Genomic DNA, 21776 nt, shown 5'->3' on the forward strand with positions numbered 1-21776 from the left:
GGGACATTTATTGCCCCTAATCCCCTTACTTACTAAATATATTGGTGTCACTGACTAGCTAACCATCTCCTTTAAATATAAGCATACAATTGTAATGTTTGAGACATCTTACATTGCAGTGGTTCCCAAAATGCAACACATTTTTATGAATGTCAAATGACTAGACAGTGGCCTTTATTAAAGGCTCACTAAAGTTCTTGGCATCCCTGAATAGATAACTTTAAATATATGCAAAACAATTTGTTAATTCGTCCGCCGGGTGCAGTGGTGCCCTAAATATTATCAATTTAATACCAATGCAGAACAATTGGACAATTATTCTTTATTTGACCCCAAAAAATGTTTCAGCAATGACGACTACCAAGACCTGTACAAAAAAAAAAAAAACCCTGTACTTTTGTTTTGCGAGGCAAGTGGTGCTTTATGATAGCTTAAGAAACTGGATACTAATCTCTTGTGTTGCACTTGACCAACCCACTTGACTGTGACTGACCTTTGGTGTTTAGAAAAGCTATACCTCTAGCAAAACTTATTTACAACTCTTAGGTCAGCGTAAGTTGCTTGGGGTGTTTTGTTTCTCTTACCCTGGCTTACAGCCTTTCGTGGTACGTTTGCTTGTCTGTTTGATATAAAGTTTCTTAATCCTTAACTTCAAGTATGACTAGGTCCTTTTAAAATCACAATGTATTAATTTAAACAAACACAGCCCACGTAAACAGTTTTATTGAAATTCTATTGCTTTCTTTCAAAATTGATACTATATACACTCACCAGGAGCCGGTTGTACTAAAGGGATCCGATCTTGTATCTGAGCAAATCCTCACAAGATCTCTGGAGTTTTGCGGAAGACTTTTTTTTTGTTAAGATGAGCAAAAGCTAACATGAATTCAGGTCTCTTCTTTTAAAAAGCTGTTGCCTCCCCTGATGAGTCTTTTAAACGAGTGTGTTATTGTATCCTTATAGATGTAGATGCACTTTGTATAGTTGTTGGCTGATACCACACTACTTAGGCTGCTAATAATGGAAAGTTTGACTCTTGATTAGCTGGAGTCCTGCTGTAGTATTGAGTTACAGCAAGGGTCTTCTTGAGAGAAGAGAAGTTACAATGCAGCCAGGTGTGTCACTATGAGCCTGTGTGATTGACAGGACAACTTGATCCTTGTTTCTAAAAATAGGCCAATTTCAATAGGAGCCTTGATAACGGCAATTATCTAATGGTGTCATGGACTTTTCCGAAAACACTGCATAGCCATAAAATGATTTGCTGTATACTTAATGAAAGATATAAAAGATATGATTCATGTGCGTAATATAATTGAGACTGAGAAACCACTTGATCCAGGAAACTAGAACAAGACATTTCAACGTGAGGGTTGTACAATCTTATCCGTAACTTTAAACACTAATTTGAAAGATCTATAGAAGTACAATAAAGAAATACGGTTACATTTTGATGTACGCAAACAAGATTACCGTGTGAATACATTGGAGTTTTTTTATTAGTGCTTCCTTGTCTCAGAAATTATTTTCATTCATGAAAAATAGACATTTCATAACATATTGGAACTGGATCTAAACAGTAGACCATCTAAGTACCATTGTTCTTAAAAACTAGTAAAACCACTCTTAAAATGTGCATCTTTCCACTGCATTTCTATTATATTTAGTGATGTGACAAATATGGTCTACGAACAACCTGGGGAAAAAAACGGCAGTTAATATAATGTTGGACAGCAGCATTATTTGAAACCGTCTCTAGATAACACCACAAAAGCTTTTGCATTCACTCATTTTGTTTGTGTCTGTTTTATATAGGGGGCTATGCAATATATTTACATACATTTTCTGGTTAGCATAGTATGACAAATAGTATGACATGGTATTTATACTAAAGAAACTGTCTGATTATGAATGTTCTCTCATAATTTATTCTAGATAAGCTTTACCATGCTTGCCTACGTAAACATCATTAATTAAATGCAAATGAGGCGGCGCCGCTATTCCAGCCCTTTCATTTTGCATCCTCTAAATCCTTGTTTCTGCACAGTAATGGGAATAGTAAATAGGACGGGGACAGAACTGCACACGGTAATCATGTTTGCATACAGTAAAAGCTTTGTAAATGAGGTCCTTAGGGGGACATGTATCAAGATCGTCCGATGCAGCGCTAAATTGGCGGAGTGTAAAGTAACGCTCTGCTGCGGCACAAATTTTACCCCATCCAGAATGTATTAACTGGCCCAAAATTAATGAGGCATGGCATAAGCTGCCACATTTAAATGCGTAAATGCGCTGTGCCGGTGTTCTGAAAATCTGCACCTCAAAATGGGCTACCTCGACTGAACAATAGGTAGGCCATTTGGAAAGGCAAAAATGACCCGTGTTGACTAAGTGACTTGACTTTATGTTATATTATTATTATATGATGGATAAAACCAAATATACATAATGAAAAGGATAACTTAATGAACCACGTGTATTATACAACAAATACAAATAATTGTACATAATGAGATAGCCGGTATTGAGCTATAATTTCATCCTCAGTACTCTCCCTCTGTTCTTGGGTTGTTCAGGAAGGTTAGGAGCCTGCACTCTCTGTCATAAGAAATATGTTATGACTGCTGCCATAATGCTCTTTCCTATCAGCTGTTTTCTGACTTTTTCTTTGCACCCAAATAAGACCAATTTGAAATCAGACTTATTTGTGGCCCCTTTTAGGGTCGGCGCAGCTGTTCTGCCACTTCATAAAACTCATTTTAGTATCACAAACTTAATTTACAAATGAGCCCCACCTTCAATTTGCCCATGTATATAATTAAGGCTTGACAAGCCTTAAAATGCATGGCTAATGAGCGGTGGAGCGCACTGCATGGCGGAGCGCATTTTGGCGGTGCTAACACGGCCTTAACTTGCCAAAAGTGTCATGATACATACGGGGCAATTTTAAACAGCTATTAGTATCTGTTTGGGTGGAGGAGGAAACATTTGGAAATGAAGAGTAGTCATGGTCAGTGTCTTTACTGTTGGAAACTGTTGTTTTGCCCTATAACATGACTGTAGTTAAAGTGTAGAAGGTAATGTGCTTCCTGTCCATAATGGCCTAGATAAAGTAATCCATAAAATAAATACAGTATAGACTCAGGTGAAATGTATTACTGGTTGGATAGTCTGATCCATTCAAAGCAGACATTATGACTGAATTTAATAAATAATTGCTTTTAAGAAGCAAACTTGTGGAAATAAACTAAAGATTAACATAGAGTCAAAGAAAAGGTCATAGTAACACATACCAGTTCATCCCAAGTGTTTACGTGACTTTCAGTTTTCACTTTTACTCTCCTCCTTCAATGTTTACTTTACACTCTTTGGCAGCCTCATCTTTTTTTAAAGGTCTCATTAAAGCCAATGGCTCTTGATTGGTTGGCTTTTGCTGTGAAAGGATAAGGGTGCTTGCCCTGTGTCCAGCCTTTATCCTGTTGATCTTTTTTGGGAGACAAAGCTGATGTCACCCAGACGAACATCTTTAAAACAACCACTTTGCACTGTCAGACAGAGACACAAGGGAGTAAGGGAGCTTTACTTCTCCCAAAGGACTATTTGGCTAAGATGTGGTTAAGAAAGAAACTCAAGCAAGCTGAATATCAAACTGGTATGTTCTTTAATACTATAAGGGCTTTTGTTTTTTTAACAGTCTGAACTTGATACCTACCGGTAATTTGATTGGTAAACATGCTTTGAATTAAAGTTGCATTTAAAATTAGTTTTTTATTTATATATATATATATATATATATATATATATATATATATATATATATATATATATATATTAGATATAGATATAGATATAGATATATACATACTTTAATTTTGACTCAAAAATGTCTACAGTTTTACAGAGAGGGTTGTACAGTCATGTTTACATTTTGGGGTCACAGTTAGAAAATACACCTTGGTTACATTAAAAGTAATGGATCTTTCTTGACAAATACTAAAACTTTGGCCTTTTTAGCAAGGATGTTACCACTTTTATGTCGCTTGTACCTTGCTGATAACACACATGACTAATTTATTAGTTCAACAATTTTATTCAATACGATCTTTGAACTAGATTGTAACATGCGCATTTGTTATGCGATTTAGGGCTTTAAACTCTTGGTTTAAATTCTTTGGAATTTATTCAGTGATGCATTTTAGAGTACCTACAGTATTGCACTCAGTTTGTGAGGACATGGAATTGCTCCTCACTGCTGGCATAGGTTATAGTTTGAATTCATGTAATACATATATAACACTGGGTGCATGTGAACAGTGTTTGGATTTACAAACTGTTATATATCAATATAAGCTTGGACTTTTACACAACTTAACATTTAACAAAGAACTGCATTGCTGTTGCAAAGTTTTAACAAGCCAATTCAGAAATGCTGAGGGAATCTTAGCTATCCTGGTCATTTCAATATTTTTAAGATGGATGATTATTAAACTCTGGGACAAACATTCTAAAAATCATTGCTTGAAATTCATTCACTGACAAAAATGTGTTCATATAACACAGTGTAATACATTACTGTATTAAAAGGGTGAAAGGAAACCAATGCATAAATTGAGTCTGAAGTAAATAACACACATTTTGCTGTACAAAAGAGAGTTTTTCTCCTTTCTTTAATAGGTTGAAGGGGTAGCAGGTTTATTTTGTTCCTGTTTTTTCCCCCCCACTATAATATGTTATGAATTATATTTTGTTTTCTAGAAAAATCTAAATTAAAGAATATTTACATATTCATTGAAATTTTGAAAGAATATTCGAGCATGAAAATCCCATGTTTATCCCAGCACTATAAATAAGCCTGAAATACATTTGCCAGAATCATCATGGTTTATCTACATCCTGCTAATTCCTGAAACAATGTTGATACTCTAATTGGAATGATTGGCATATTGGGGAAACAGACAACAGCAGTGTTGCAGGAGACAGCATGATCTGGATACACAATGTAAATCTCCTTTTCCTGGCTGCTTTGTGACCCATCATTTGTAAAATATGTTGAGAAAGATGGTATATCATACAGACAACACAGACTGCAGCAAATGTATTGTATTTCTTGTAAATACTGCAGGGTATTCTGTAACCCTGATCTGTATGTTATTTTTGGTGCCTATAAGGCCAAAAGTAAGATATTCCATATGTAGAGATAGTGTCATCCCACTGCATTTATATAGTACATATAGATTACTGTAGGGGCTAAAACTTGTATTAAACATGTATACATGTAAGCATATTATTTGTTATTTCTTTGTATATTAAAACCACAGCAACTACTGCCGTATTTGTAAATAGTATCCAAATATCAGGCACTGGCACAGAGCTTTATACCACACTGGGGAATAACACATATCTTCCAAAGAGAATACCTGTTTTTGCAGCCTTTGTTTGGTAGTCATTAGTGAACTGGTTTAATATTACCTAAACAACGGCACTTAAAAAGCCTATAGGCTGTGATTTATCTTGACAATGAAGCTGTACTAAGTCAGTGATGGGCAGCAATATAGATATTTAATTATCCTCTATTACTGTATACTTCCAAATTTAAAAAATATGTTTGAAGGGGAAGTCTCACTGGGGCTTTGTAAGATTACTTCTAAATGTATAATATGTGTTTGCAATCACAAATAAAATAATGTGTTCCCTTTGTGATAGCTATTCACATGTTCTGACTGTGGTGCTGCAGGGCCCTGGCTTGGTGTGCAGCTGGGCTCTCACTTTGCATGTTAAATGAAAAGTCAGCAGCAATATTTGTATTTTGTTCTTAAAACCTGTAAGGGTGCTTGCATTGATAAAACACACTGTTTCATCAAACCAACGCCTCTTCTCATCAAATCAGCCAGTGTCAAATCCCCAAATTAGATATTTAATATTGCGACTGTAGATCCAAAGCTTTCCAAAGAGATTTTTTTGCCGGGATGAGCCACTATTTTTATAGCTCACACTTTCAGGAGCTCTGAAATGGAGGACAATCCGACACGTTTCGTCTCATTTAATATCCCTCTCTCGAATTCGGCTGGTGATCAGTCCTGGTTTGGAATATACAGCTATGGGCAAAAGTTTTGCATCACCCTATAGAATTCATTCATTTTGCTTCATAAAGTCAAATGAAACCTGCTGAATAATGTTACATTAACATATTGAATTACATACCACTTTGTAGTTTTCCATATACTTAACGAAAAACTGACAAAAATGTACAAATGTGACATTTCAAAATCTGAAATACTGTATTACTATTATGGCTTCCGGTAGACTTTTGGGATATTGTTTTGTAGTTTCTTTGATTACATGAAGTTAAATAAAAAAAACAAAATTATGTTCATATAGTTGTTTTTTTTTAAATTATGTCTAAATCATAAAATTCTAGGTGGTGCAAAACTTTTGGCCATAGCTGTAGACTGTAATATGCACATATTTAGAGGTAAATTCTCATTTTCCAGTAGGATTCTAGGAAGGAGAAGCTCAGGGCTCTTACACATAGCAGCAAGCAAAACGTGAGGGGCATATTTTTTTTTTTAATTATTATTATTATTTTTTTTCTTTTGCAAAAAGTGACACATAAAACAGATAATAATTGAAATATCTTGCTAAAGAAGTTTTGGTAGCCCTTTAGATTAATTAACCATATAATAACACAACAACAACAAAAACATTGCATTATATAGAGCCTTTCAAGACCCAGGCCTCTCAAAACACTAAACAAATTTTAGCAGAGCAAATATAATACAATAATAAGAAAGATTCAGCTATTTAAAATCTATTCACAATCTTAAGGCAATGTACCAAGAATTGCCTTTTCAAAGAGATGTGTTTTTAAACAAGATTCACAAACAAGGACAGACTCTGCTTGTCAGACCAAATGTAGGAATTCCAAAGGCTGGGGGCGAGGCGAGAGCTTGTCCTTTCACCACTGGTACACATTTTAAACCTTGGAAGTCTCAGCAACCTGGCATTCTGTGAACCTAGTGCATGGCCAGGGGTGTATGCAGAAAATAGTTCTGTGAGATATAATGGAACAAGACCATGTAACAAAAACATGTCTACGTCTCTCGGCACCAGGCAAGGATAGACAGGGCCGGAGCTTGGTTATATTTCTAAGATGAAAAAAGGAGACTTTAATGATAGTCCAAATATGGGCCTTAAAAGATGGCTCATGATCAAAAATAACACAGAAGTTCCATATTTCAGTTCTAGAGCAAAACCATCAACCTCTCATTTTATCAAAAGCTTTAGAGAGAGTGGTGGCAAATCAACTAAACTCATTCCTTGTGTATATATATATATATATATATATATATATATATATATATATATATATATATATATATAATGAGAAATTTCAGTTTTTTCCATCCGGTCACAGCACTGAAACAGCCCTTATCAAAGTGGTAAACGATGTGCTATTATCTTCTGACTCAGGCCTTGCCTCTGTCCTCATCCTTCTAGATCTAAGCGCAGCATTCGACACCATTGACCATACGATTTTAATTGACCGCCTTGTGAATCTTGTAGGGCGGACTGGTTGCGCCCTATCTTGGTTTATATCCTATCTTTCAAATAGGTTACAATATGTTCAAATTAAGGAGGACTCCTCCTTCTTATCTAGAGTTACGTGTGGCGTCCCGCAGGGCTGTGTTCTTGGGCAAATCTTGTTTTCCCTGTATATGCTCCCCCTGGGTGATGTTGTCCGTAGACACAGGGTACACTTTCACTGCTATGCCGATGACACACAATTGTATCTCTGAAGCCAGGTGATTCCACGCCTGCAAATACCATAACTACCTGTCTCACTGATATTAAGAAATGGGTGTCAATAAATGTTTTACTGTTAAATTCTGGTAAAACAGGTCATAATTTGGGGGTCAAGAAATCAACGAAAGGGTAAATCAATGTGCCTGTACAGTGGACAGCTAACCCATTGAGTCAAAGACAGAAATTAGAAATCTGGGTGTCATTTTCGACCCTGATCTTTCATTTGAATCCCACATTAGGAACGTAACTAAAGTGTCTTTTTTTCCATCTAAGAAATATTGCTAAATTAAGATGCTTTCTCTCAGCACAGGATGTTGAGAGACTGATGCATGCCTTTGTAACTTCTAGAATAGACTACTGTAATGCCCTATTTTCTGGTATTCCAAACTGTTTTGTCCAGATTGCAGCTCGAGTCAAACGCTGCTGCCAGGATCCTAATGAAAACAAGAAAGTTTGACCATATTACACCGGTATTGGCATCCCTACACTGGCTCCTAATACGATACAGGATTGATTTTGCTTTTTTAAAAAAAAGTCCTGTTTTTAACCTATAAAGCCTTAAATTGGTTAGCTCCATCCTACCTGAGAGAATTATTGGTCCCATATGTTCCAGGTCACCCGCTCCAATCTCAGGATGCTGGGTATCTCACCGTTCCAAACATTTTAAAAAAGAACACAGGTGGTAGAGCATTCGGCTACAAGGTCCCTAAATTGTGAGACGAATTGCCAGTCTCTGTAAGGGAGGCACCAACTATGGCAGTTTTTAAAACTAGGCTGAGAACATATTTGTATAGTATTACTACTACTATTGCCTTTTTACTGTATGTTTTATTTATTTATTTATTTATTTATTTATTTATTTATTTATTTATTTTATCATACTTATGTATTTGATTGTATTTACTAATTTGTTGGTCTGCTTCTAATGCTTGCTGCGATGTATATTTTCTTGTTTTTACCATGTGAAGAGTTCTGTGGCAACTTGTGGCAAAGGGTGCTATATTAAATAAAGATTGATTGATTGATCAAATTCAGAACAATAAAATGTTAGTGCATCCAGCACCAGCCACAGCCAAAGTAGAATTGGGTTGGATAGACAAATATAACTGAGTGTTGTCAGCATATCAATAAAAGTTAACTCCGTGGTACCATAATAGATCATTAATTGCCAGTGGTTCCTGCTCTTAGATAGTAACTATTGGTGGAATATGTGTATAATTATATGGAAACGTCTGCCCTGTACCAGGGTCGTGCCCAGGTCATTCCTATGTAATTAAACAGTTACCCTGTGTGAAGCGGAAGCATTTGTAATTAGCATAATTTTTAGCAAATATTTTTTAAGGGAATACTGAATTCTTCAGCAATGCTTTTGATATTTGCTGTGATAAAAAATAAAATAACATTGGAAATTCCTTGGGTTATTAACATTTAACCACCTCCTGTCCCAGTATTATTCAAGATAGAGCTGGAACTTTTATCATATTGTATCCAATGCATGTGGGTACTTTTCTATACTAAACCCAGTATTGATTTAGACAGAAATCTGGTGAAATAGTGTGTGGGTTAGACACCTCTCAGGGAACAAGAAGATGACAACAAGAAGATGACATATGGTAGTCAAGATATGCATCTTAAGCGTTTCAAAGAGTTGTTTTGATTCCATCATTTATTTTAAACCAATTATATTTTTAAATATTAAACTCAGCTCTTGGCTTCTTGGGAAGGTTATCCCTTGCTGGGTCTGCTGGTTCGTGGCGTTACTCGGTCAGCTTTAAACAGTACATCTTGTTTCCTATTTTTCTGTTGGTATCAGGTGGCAGTAATAACGGTAATGGAATGATCTGGAAGATTTAGGTGCTTATCCAGTGTATCAGATTGCTACCTGCTTTGCATATTGCTACTCTTTCGCCTGGTTCTAATGAGCAGTAGCAAGATCGCCAAGTAGATGTTTATTTATCCGTAACTGGATCTTATTGTTCTCAGATCAACTTCAGTTGAAGTGCAGTTTTAGTCTATTTAATTGGTACTAGTAACAGTCAGAGTATGTGTAGACTGCAGTTTAATTACACTGATTAACGTAGTGTTATTTTTGAGTGCCTGTGCATTCAGTTAAAATGCAGTCAAACAATTCTGTAGAACTAGAATATTTTTTATGTAAACCATATTTGAGGAGGACCACACTGTCATGGAGCAAACAAAATAGCTGTTTTCTTTTTCTATTTAATCTTGAAGCTTTTAAACAGAAATAATCAGTGTTTAGTAGCTTACTGCAATGTAGCACTGCAGTGTATTAAACTGCTAAACAAATTACTGTACTAATATGTGTCTTCTATCATTCTAGTAAGCCAAATGCGATGTGGTAACAGTGGCCTCAGTTTACTGAGCAGATACAAATTACTTAGCCTAATGGTCATTTGATCACGGTTAGTTTTAAACCATATACTGGTTTTCCTTACATTTTCAAATAAAACCAAATAGGAATGGTAAATATTACCCATTCAGCAGATCAGTCTGGCACTTTGCCAATTCCTTCAGTGTGCTTCATAATGTAGTGAATTAGGTATACAATTTATTTATACAATATAAATTAGCCTCCAGTTGCCCTGTTTAAGAACATCAAAATGTAAGAAATGAGACGTACCATATTTAAGTTCTGGACCATGTAGAACTCGGATTGCCTTGGACAAAAACCGACATTCACACAACGTGTCAGAAATATAAAACAATAGTTCATTTAAGAATAAACAGGGGTGCACAACTAATCTAATATTACAGAAAGGAAAGGCTATTGGTTAGAGATATGCGTGAATAGTATACAGTTCATTGATTTCATAGTCAAACGATTACAACGACCATAACATCATTAGCATACATGGTTAATATACTAATATTAAATATGGCTTATCACACAAAGTGCCTACTTTGCATTAGTATTTCCAATACCTGTTTCTCGTTGTAATCAATCATGTCACTATGCACAAGAATTAATTCAACTTCCCATTCAGAATGGAATCCAACTTTTCAATACCTAATTTAGCAAATTAGTTTTACCGTGTTCATTTAGTTTAGACATGATGCACGAAACTAATAATATGTTATCAACCTCAGTTGATTATATATTCAAATTAACTCAGAAATGGGGCAATGATCAAATTCTCTGCATTTATGAGGCAACTCCTTTGAATTGCACATTTCAACAAACATAATACATTTTTTACACACTCTGAAACAGGAAGTTATATTCTATTCCTAGAACAGTTTTGATAGTATGACCCACTCTGACGCTACAATAACAAAATGAATATTTTTCTTGGAGAATACCAGGTTTGCAGTACTATATCTTTGCACACTAGTAATTAATACCCAGACAGGGGGAAATTACCTTCTTGGCGTTCTTGAAATAGTTTCTTAGACATTGTATCAGGGACCATTTCATTTCTAATGGCAAAGTCTGTCCAGTTTTTCAAAGTGTTTTTAAAGTGCACAATGAAGGCTTTTTGGCTGTTATACTCAAAGGATTTAAAGGAGCTAGACTTAAAAGAACGCTATCCATGATTTTAAAATACATTTTCTTACCAGAATTTACAAGATTGTCACTGATTGACTTTTTAAACCAGGGACTTTGATAGCAGTCTATAGAAGAACATACTGTGTACATACTGTGGTATGCAGCCTCCTGGTCTACAATTAATAGGCGTGTAAAGCCATAGTATTATTTTAACTTTCTTATTACTACAAGATAAAATTGCACTCAGTGTGTGTGTATCATGAAATGTTTTTTAGTCTAAGAAGGTCCCAGCTGTGTCTCTGACTGCTTGCCACATGATCGTGAGCAAAATCCCTTTGACCTCTAAAGCCTGGGTTCCTGACATTTGTCAAGTTTGAGAGTTCTGTAAATATGTATTTCCTCAGAATTGTATTTTATGTGATCATGTATTAAATGAAATGGAATGACAGGGGGTTGTGAAGAAGTATGCTGGTTATTCATTTCCAAGCTCAATTAGTCATCTTGGCATTTGAATAGCCTTTTATGAGTCTGTAAAGCAGGTTCTCAGTTATAGACCTTAATTATAGACCTGAAGCCCAGGTTTCATCTTTCGTTCCGTGAGCGGCAGAGAAAGATCTAATGACAGTTTTAATTTACCACTGAAGAAGCTACTGCAAACCTGAAGATGATCTGGCTGATGTATAACAGCAGGGGTCACCATGCTCAAACCTATGAAATCTATTCAGTAATTAACATATTTGCTAAGTGCAAATACTTATTGTGTGCATTTCATTGGTAACCATGCAAATTCCAAAAAAGAAAAGTGTATATATATATATATATATATATATATATATATATATATATATATATATATATATACAGTGCCTATAGAAAGTTTACACCCCCTTTCAAAATGTTCACCTTTTGTTGCCTTATAGCCTGGAATTAAAATGCATTAAAATAGTTTATTTTTTTTCATTTATCTACACATCCTACCCCACAACTTCCAAGTGAAAAAAATATTCTAAAAATTTGTAGAAAATTAATTAAAAATAAAAACTGAAATAGCTTGGTTCGATAAGTGTCCACCCCCATTGTAATAGCAATCCTAAATTAGCTCAGGTGTAACCAATCGCCTTCAAAATCACACACCAAGTTAAGTGGCCTCCACCTGTGTTAAATTGTAGTGATTCACATGATTTCAGGATAAATTCAGCAGTTCCTATAGGTTCCCTCTGCTGTGTAGTGCATTTCAAAGCAAAGACTCAACCATGAGCACCAAGGCGCTTTCAAAAGAACTCCGGGACAAAGTTGTTGAAAGGCACAGATCAGGGGATGGGTATAAAAAAACAAAGGCCTTCAATATCCCTTGGAGCACAGTCAAGACGATTATTAAGAAGTGGAAGGTGTATGGCACCACCAAGACCCTGCCTAGATCAGGCCGTCCCTCCAAACTGGATGACCGAGCAAGAAGGAGAGTGATCAGAGAGGCTACCAAGAGGCCAATGGCAACTTTGCAAGAGCTACAGGCTTTTATGGCCAAGACTGGTCAAAGTGTGCATGTGACAACAATATCCCAAGCACTCCACAAATCTGGCCTGTATGCTAGGGTGGCAAGAAGGAAGCCATTACTCAAGAAAGCCCACCTTGAATCCCGTTTGAAGTATGTAAAAAAAGTATGCAAATATTGCCAAATCTAGGTGTGCAAAGTTGGTAGAGACCTATCCCAACAGACTCACAGCTGTAATTGCTACCAAAGGTGCTTCCACCAAGTATTAACTCAGGGGGGTGGAGACTTATCCAATTATGACCTTTCAGTTTTGTATTTTTAATATATAATTTCTTTTTAATAAAAACAGTTTGGAGTATGGAGCATAGATAAGTGGAAAAAAATCATCATTTAAATGCATGAAACTCTGAGCCACTGACACAACAAATTATAAAAAAAGTTCAAGGGGGTGTAGACTTTCTATATTTATACAGTATCTCTTAAACATAATGATAAAAACATTAAAATAATTCCAGGCCCAGGTTTGTTAGATTGAAAATACATCTCTCAAACACCTCAATTACAAGCATATCCTAGAGGCAAGATAATGACATTACCTGTATATTTACATATTTAAGTAAACTAATGATGGATACAATTTGAATATGGGGCTACAGGCTGAATAAGACAAATAAAGACTGTGTTTCCAATTTCCAATTTTTTTTATTTGACACTAAAACAAATGTTGACCCAGGCCAGCTTCTTCATTTACAAGCTAACCAATCACCTACACGATCAATTAAAAAAGCAGCAGTTTTTGACCTGCAAAATAGACCTGAAAGAAACAGTTTAATCTCTGAAAGCAATCATTTGCCATTGCCAGTACTCACTATTCTCCCCTAACACAGTGCTGCACAACTGGTGTAATGTAATTGTGTCTTGTCAAGATTGGCCATTGTGTTCATGATGTCTGGGCTGGTCAGAATATTCAGGTATAAGTGAGACATCCCTTGTCTGTAAAGTGATCCTAACACCATTAATAATGAAGGGTCCCATGGCCTGTAAGATAAGTTAGCCTGGCAAGTCTCCTTTTTCACTCTGCTTTATCTTCTGGTCACATGACCCAGGCAAGTGAAGTAATTTTTCATGAGGTCACTGTGGCTCCTACTGGAGGATCGAGAGAGCGAGAGGAAAGCCAAGCTATCCCAAGCTGCCCTGTTATGTCAGGGTGAGAAGTCAGGCCCATGCGCCCTAGCTTGCCCCTTCCTGGTACCTTGGAAGAGGTGGAATTGGCGTCATAGGTCAGATGAATCGATTACTAGATTGTGAAAGATCAGGAGGTCAGGGAAGTAAATAAATAAAAGATGGCCTCAAAAAAGAAAAAAAACAAACAGGATGAGGAAATCGAAGAAGACGACGTAGAGGAAAAGCAGTCGAGGCCGAAAAGTAAGAGCAAAGCCATCGCCAACGGAGGCACTCGCGAGGGCAAGAAGAAGTCCAGAAATACAGAGGAATCCGAGACCCCGGAAAACGTCAAACCAAAGACAAAAAAAAAGGGTGAGGCCAACGGAAAATTAAAACAAAAGAAGAAATCAGAAGAAGATCATGAGGAAGATGATGAAGTGATAGGCAATGATATCAAGAGCCGAAAGGAGAAGAATAATAATGACATAAAGACAAAGGACAAGAAGAAGAAAGCAAAAGAACTGTCTGAAGACGAGAGTGTGAAGGAAGAAGTCAGCGAAAAAAAGAAAAAAAAATCAACCTCGACCGAGAAGGAAGACATGGGGTCGAAAGACAAGAGGTCGAAGGAAGGCAGAAAGAAGCACAAGAAGAAGCCTTCTGAAGAGGAAGAGGAGGTACCGGAGGCAGAGGAGGAAGAGGATCCCAAAAAGAAGAAAAAGGGTAAAAAATCCAAGAAAGGCTCAGCAGGGAGTGACGAGGAAAAGACAGACAAAAAGAAAGGGAAAGGCAAAAAATCCAAGAAACAGGTTGACTACAGTGAGATTTATGAGCAGGAGCTGAAGAACTACAACACAGACTCCTCTGATGGGTGTGAGGATGAGTATCACAAGAGAAAAGGTAAGGTTGCTCCATTTTCTAAACACACGGTTTGCCTTTGCTGGCTCTGGATAAGCTTGGATGAGCTTGAATGATTGTATTTGAGTAATGCCTTCGAAGATATTTTCCACCTGGGTAGTATCCTATAAAGGTTCTGGTGAATGAAGGCTTTGAGACTAATAATGAAAGCCAGCTGAAATCTGTGCTCAATATTTTCCCATGCTGTTTGCCTGGCCGAGTTGTTCTTTTGATTAAATATAATAAGAAGCTTACTTCAGTTTTAAAATCCATATTTTGTTTACACAATTAATTTCTCTTGTACATGGCCTTGAAAAACCTTTTAAAACTTTTTTTTTTCTGAAAATATAATGCCTGCATGAAGACAATAGATACAATTCAAAGTTAATATTAAAAAATACATTTGTTGGTTTTATTTATGGTTGTGTGATAAACTGGCATATGGCTACCCTTCATTCCATGTTGGCTTAGTAAAGGTGTGCTGTGAGCATAAATTACATGATTGGAAAAACTCAAAAAAAATATTTGTATACTTCCAGCAAAAACACAAGAAAATCTAAAAGGTACAAGAACAATTTCTCCAAATGATTTGTGGGCCTTAATAGGCAAACTCTCCCTCCCTTGTCAAACACAGAAAAAGTAAAAGCATGTATTTTTGTTATTAATTAATAAAAAAATGATTTATACAATATATTTCTGCAGTTTATTTAAGCTTATTTACAGAACTTCTTCCCTTTGACAAAACAACAAAATGCTTTTATTCAAGTGTGCATGCTGAGCTTCAGTGGTGCCATTGCAACCCTTCTCCGCTTTCGCACTGGATCATGGAAGCCACGCTGTGAGCTGTGGTCCCGTATACATTTTCCTTAACCAGACCTTGCTACCTTTAGCCAAACATTGAACCCAAAAGAACTCCCAACAGATTGACCACACAGTGAACCCACCACTTCTCAATTGTCAGTCAAGGGTATAGTACAGTATACTATGAAAGTGGAGACATCCAAGTTAATGTTTTAGTCATTTTCAGGAAATAACTTCTCTTTTACAGGTAAATGGCCTGAATTTAAATAGGCACAATATTAGACACTGTGTAGCAATGTGTTTTTATTCAATGGCCTAACATACTTAAGAATAGGGAGCTCCACTGTGTTGTTTTTCTCTCATGTTCATGTTGACTCATGGTTAATTGAAAGTATAGCAGCTGATAACCTCCAGACATAGTTGATGAGTATTGAAAATCAACAATCCTCCTGCTTTGCATACTTCATGTAGTCCTACCTGTGATAATACAGTATGTAAAATGGTGTCTTCTCACCATTATATAAGTTCCTTATACACATTGTTCTGTTTTTTATATTTTCATATTGTTGCTTATTTGTTTTTATTTGTTTAAAATTAGCTGTGATTTGCACTCTCACAGTTTTGACAATTTGTAATGCTTACTTAAGGTACAATATTCCAATTTTTGTAGTTCTTTATTTCCTGTTTAATGTCAAAGCCAGTTTGCTGGCTCCAAAGCAGCACATGGATAATACATTACAACTTCTTCTACATAAAGTTAAAGATTTCAGCAATTGTACTCTACACCAGAGCTAGTTATTGTAAATAAATTATGCTGCTGATAAAGTAAATGAAGACCTTGCTAATAGAAATAAATCTGGTGATGGCAGAAAGTTTTTGGCATTAGAATATTGCAGTGTGGTAGATTCACTGCACTGAATGCAGCAACATTGGTACAGCACTGTGGAATGTAATGTAATTCTGGAATAATTCAAATGGTCTTTGTAACTTTTACTGAGTTACAGATAAATTGCTTGTAACACAATAAGCACACTGGTATAGGGTATGGCTGGTTCAGTTCTGTCTTTAATTTCTAAGAGCACTGTAAGGAGATGCAGGATGTTGAGATGCAGAATATCAACAATAACGCTGATGGGCTATGTGTCTGCCTGGACTAAGTGGATCAGCTACTCTGTGCAAAGCGGCCGGTTCTGTTTTTTTATTTAAGGGGTTTCTATGATAATAAATGTGATTAAACTAATGACGAATAATTTGGGCATCTAATTATTATATTGTGACCTCAAAATTATTTTTTGTGTATATTCTTGTGGTAAGTAAAAGGAGACATTTATTATTGTTTATTTGGTATGTACGTGTGGTGTATATGCCTTCATCTACATACAAACCTGATTTAACCTCTTTTTGTGGATTCTTTGTCAAGAAAGGGATTAAGAGGGGAGCCCTTTGCTTTAACAATACCCTTAGTGAAGAGTCCTTTTCATTAGATACAATCATTATAAAAGGGAAGTACAGTATGTTCTGTCAAACTAAAAGGTGTGGACACCTAAAAATCAAATGTAATGGCAAATGCTCTGCCTCAAATAGGAAAGATGCGTTTTATGATGAGGTAGAAAAATACGGCAAAATAGTCTGTAAAATATGTTCATGGCAAAAGGGAATCTTTCATTTAAAAGTTCATACACTGCTGGTCAACTCTCTACTTCAGTTTTGACACAGAGAGGTGGCTAATAGAAGTGTAAGCAGACTCAGTTTCCATTCACTGAAATGTAAGATGGCTACATCTGGGTGTAAACTGAGGCACCTGTCCTTCATTGTATATACACCCATTGATACCTATTTGAAGAGTGCATACTGTCTCTCTTTTTTTCTTGTACAGTTTACGAGGTGGTCACGATCACAGGAGATGTCCGAGGAGCAGGAACCGATGCCAACATTTTTGTCACTCTCTTTGGAGAATATGGGATCACACCCAAAGTGCACCTTGCCAGCAAGTGAGTGTGAAGCACAACACAGGCCTCATAATAACTACTGTGCAGTTATTCCATACTGTAGGTTTGTTTGTTGGCACCTCAGGTATATTAGTTAGGGTACTAGCCTTTTTTAATCAGTTTACATGCTTTGTTCAGAGATAAATAACCTTTATGAAGTCATATTTCATGCTGATAATACAGCACAAAGAACAAAGTTTAGTATATCAGAAAACCACAGGAAACAATGTTATGAATAACAGTATTTTTTTATCCATCTAAATGGAAAACTTAAAGGCCACAAAAAAGTTAATTTGCTTTGAAACCTGTAACTATGGGATAACCAGGTGTCATAAGTTGGCGATACAAATAATTAATTTTGTTAGGCACTGAAAATATAGTACATAATACATTACATAACACAATTTGTATTAAAGTGGAGAGCTGAAATGCGATCAGTTAGGTCTTTCTGTCTCCTTTGACTGTACAACTGTCCAGAATTCTGCACAGTAGCTACTGTATTAAGCTCCAGTGAATTGCTCTGCAGGTTCTCCTGTATGTGCTTTATAGGTTAGTGACAACATTATGTTCCAGCTGTGATCGCTGACTTTAGCTGAGTTTTCTCATGTGCTGTCACAAGCATCAGAATCAGCACTGTGGCAGAATGAGGACATTGGAAATGAGCACTGCAGGTCGGATAGTGTAAACAATGAAAAAGAAAGAAAAAAACACTGAGGTGGTTTTAAGTCTGCAGCTGAGGTTGTGAAATTATTATTTATTTTTTTACTTATATTGATATTTAAATATATTACTTAAAAAAAACATGGTTCTGACTAGAGGTAATTAACATGTAAGTCTAAGATAGTTATTTTTTGTATATTACAGTAAGTATCCTGAAGTGAAAAATTGTTTAATTAAATATTTTTATTTTTTATGGTAGGCTTATTCTTTCTAATAAGCACAACACAAATGCAAATCCATTGATAACACTTTACCTTTGCATTTTTCTCCAATTCTACAGCACAGAGAAGAGGTATTCTTCGACACTATCTACATATAACCTGCATACTGTATAAGTGTTATGTAATACCTTGTGTTGTTATGCTGGAATGAGACATGACAATTACATGACGTTCTAGAATCTTTTACCATGGTCTCGATTGTACACAAGTGTAACGTTGATAGTGATTTTAAAGGGTTAGATATCCTTTGAGCTTGCATTAGATGGAACCAAGTTTCACCATGGTTTTTGTTGTCTTCTGGTGGCAATGACAGATCATTAGGATCCATCTGATTTGTTATCTTCTTCTCAGTGATATTGACCAAAGTAAAAAATGTATCAGTTTAAAAGGACAGTTTTTTTTGTAAACCCAATAAGGAATGCAAGGACAATTTTAACATGAAATACAATAATAATAATAATAATAATAATAATAATAATAATAATAATAATAATAATAATAATAATAATAATAATAATAATAATATGTGCTGTGTGAGGGGGTTAATGAACCAGTATATATGTTTGGTATAACTACATTCCCTGCAAACAATATTTCACAGAATCTTCATAGCATTTAAACAGAAAAAGTATGTTTGGCAAAAAACAAGGCACATTATGTTTGCTTCTTGTTCAAGCCTACTTGACTGCCCTATTATAGTTCTCATATGACTGATCTCTTATTTGACTGTTAGAGTCAGAAAAGTATTCATCACGCTTAGGCTTTAATACACAGGATTTACCTGAGCTCTGCAAAATTAGGGCCCAGCCTTGTACTGTATAACATGGTAAAAAGATAGAATATCATGTGTGCATTTTACAATAATGAACTCACATACTGTATGTTTGCTTGTCAGGAATGTGGAAGAGCATGACCTTTTAGACCTGTGTTTTCCTTTTAAAAACATGAAAAACAGGCTACAATACCATGCTGTTTCCAGATACAGGAGTGTCTTGAAAATTACCAGACTAGCATTCTGTATCATGCATGGCATTTTATACCTTCTTGTCATGTTTGTTACAAGTTATCGTTGAAGCAAACCAGGGCAAAAGGATGAAATGGCATGTGTCTTCATCTGTGTAACATATGCTGTTGACAAGAGGTTGTTTTAAAATACATGAATTTTTATACCAGTTTATCATGTCTTTAGAAAAAATAAAAGCTTCCATGTTGATGCGCCATTACCAAAGCTGCTTTAACTTTATTTACAGGCAGTTTTGTTTAGAGAGTGTGCTTTGATAAGTTAAATAAAGTTTGATATCCATGTTGTTTTCTTCAACAGTCTATTAAAATTGCATGGGCATCCCATTTTATTAAATGAATCAAAGCAGATGTTAAAACTGTCTATAAATAAATCATGAGTGAAAAGGTTTGTGAAAGGGGATGAGTATCAACATAGTGCCATTTCAATTTGAATTCTCACTGCACCAGTTTAAAGGTTGGATTCCAGTCAATCGCCAGATATGCCCTACAGTAAATATGGTATTGAAAAACACAGTTGAACACATTTATATTATAGATGCAAACTTGTGATAATAAAGGCTTTCCATAAACTCCCCTGGTTGTTCACAAATATATGCCAAGGATCAAGGCCCCTACCATGATAAATAGGATAAAATTCCATGTATTTTTTCAAGTGGTAAGCTGATTGGTGCTTTTACTGTGAACACAACTACGGTAAGTGCTATACTTTAATTAATTGCCTTGTAAAAAAAAATACTATTACAGTAGACAAAACTCTTCTGTATTAGTTCCAATTATAATAATAATTCTTATATAGTTTTTTATGCTTCTTCCATGTGAGACTGTTTAATGTATATTGAAATGTCTCCCTTGACACATAATAGTGATAATGGATAAGAAATGGGTCGACTTACAATTTGGGAGACTGTGTTTTTTCCTGAGTGTATACCATGTGTAGTGTATATTGGGTACAGGATATTTTACCTGTACAATGTACTGTAAACAATATGTGAATATGATGCAAATAATATCCTGATATGTCTTTTAGGCAGTGGTACGTATTTAGACAGACATATTACCAGTAATAATTCAGTTTGAAAGCTACCTATTTGTGTATTGTTATTTTTGTCAATATATAATAAATGTGTGTCAGCTGTGGGCCACATTTGGTCTGCGAGCTGCCTTTTAACTACCAGAGATATGGTGGTACCATGTGTTTATAATGTCTTTCGGGGTCATATGAGACATGAGGCTTATCTGTTGACCGTTGTTTTTAATACAGTCATTAATTAATTTAAGCTAAAAGCAATGGCCATCACAATAAAGCACAATGCATTACTGGAACAGTTTTGTCTTACCCAGATAGTTCTCATATATTAATGGCATTACATGAACAGTGGGGTGCAGATGCAGGTAAGGCTTACTCTGTGTTGGTTTTTCAATGCATTCAATGGCTGGTGATTTAAGCGAATGCAACATTTTGGAATTGAAATGGAATTTGACACAAATTGTTATTCCGCTTGTGTCTAAATTGCATTATTTCCAAAGTTTGCATGTGAGTTTCTAAGACAATGTTTTTGGTTTTTACTGTATGATTATTTTACTGTCTGATTATTGAATCTTTGTCAAGGAAATTAACTCTAGCTGGAACAGTTAGCTCTTAGCACGTAGTGCTTACCAAGAAGGCACTGGTAATGAAAGCTGGAATTCAGTATTGCATGTCCCTGTGTTTACAAGACACAGTGAGATAATTAGGTCAGCGACAATGGCAGGCTCATCTCTCATTGTTGCACCAAGGTATCTAATTCTCAACAGACATTGGGAATCCCCTATTGAGATTAATAGTAGACCTCTGTAGCCATCATTATAGAATAGCTGTAACACCTTTGAGGTTGGTGTAGTTTTCTGTTGACATTTGCAACCCCCCTCAAGTTTCCTTTATTTATTTATTTGAAGATAATTATAGCCTTAGCGCCATTCAGCTTAGCTGAGTTTGGTTATTAACTTAGATTTGTCATTTTTCTAATATATGTTTTCTTGAAATGCATTGCAGGAGCAGAACAGCTTTTGAAAAGAACAAAACAGATGTGTTCAGGATCAAAACCAATAATGTTGGGCAAATACAAAAAATAAGGTACTGTTAAAACTGTTAAAAGGATAGCTGTGACATAATAAAAATGGAA

The 21776-nt window shown here is 35.7% G+C and overlaps 1 protein-coding gene across 1 annotated transcript in view; it reads left to right on the plus strand.

Annotated features, from left to right (window-relative positions):
* LOC117420771 (lipoxygenase homology domain-containing protein 1-like) overlaps positions 1-21776 on the plus strand; it is a 108997-nt gene that overhangs the window by 6051 nt on the left and 81170 nt on the right. Inside the window, exons 8-9 of the mRNA XM_034034390.3 lie at positions 17539-17653; positions 21647-21727. Coding sequence (XP_033890281.3) covers positions 17539-17653; positions 21647-21727 — 196 coding nt within the window. The remainder of the gene's footprint in view (positions 1-17538; positions 17654-21646; positions 21728-21776) is intronic.

The sequence above is a fragment of the Acipenser ruthenus genome, chromosome 1 (assembly GCF_902713425.1).
Source record: "Acipenser ruthenus chromosome 1, fAciRut3.2 maternal haplotype, whole genome shotgun sequence".
NCBI classification, from domain to species: Eukaryota; Metazoa; Chordata; class Actinopteri; order Acipenseriformes; family Acipenseridae; genus Acipenser; species Acipenser ruthenus.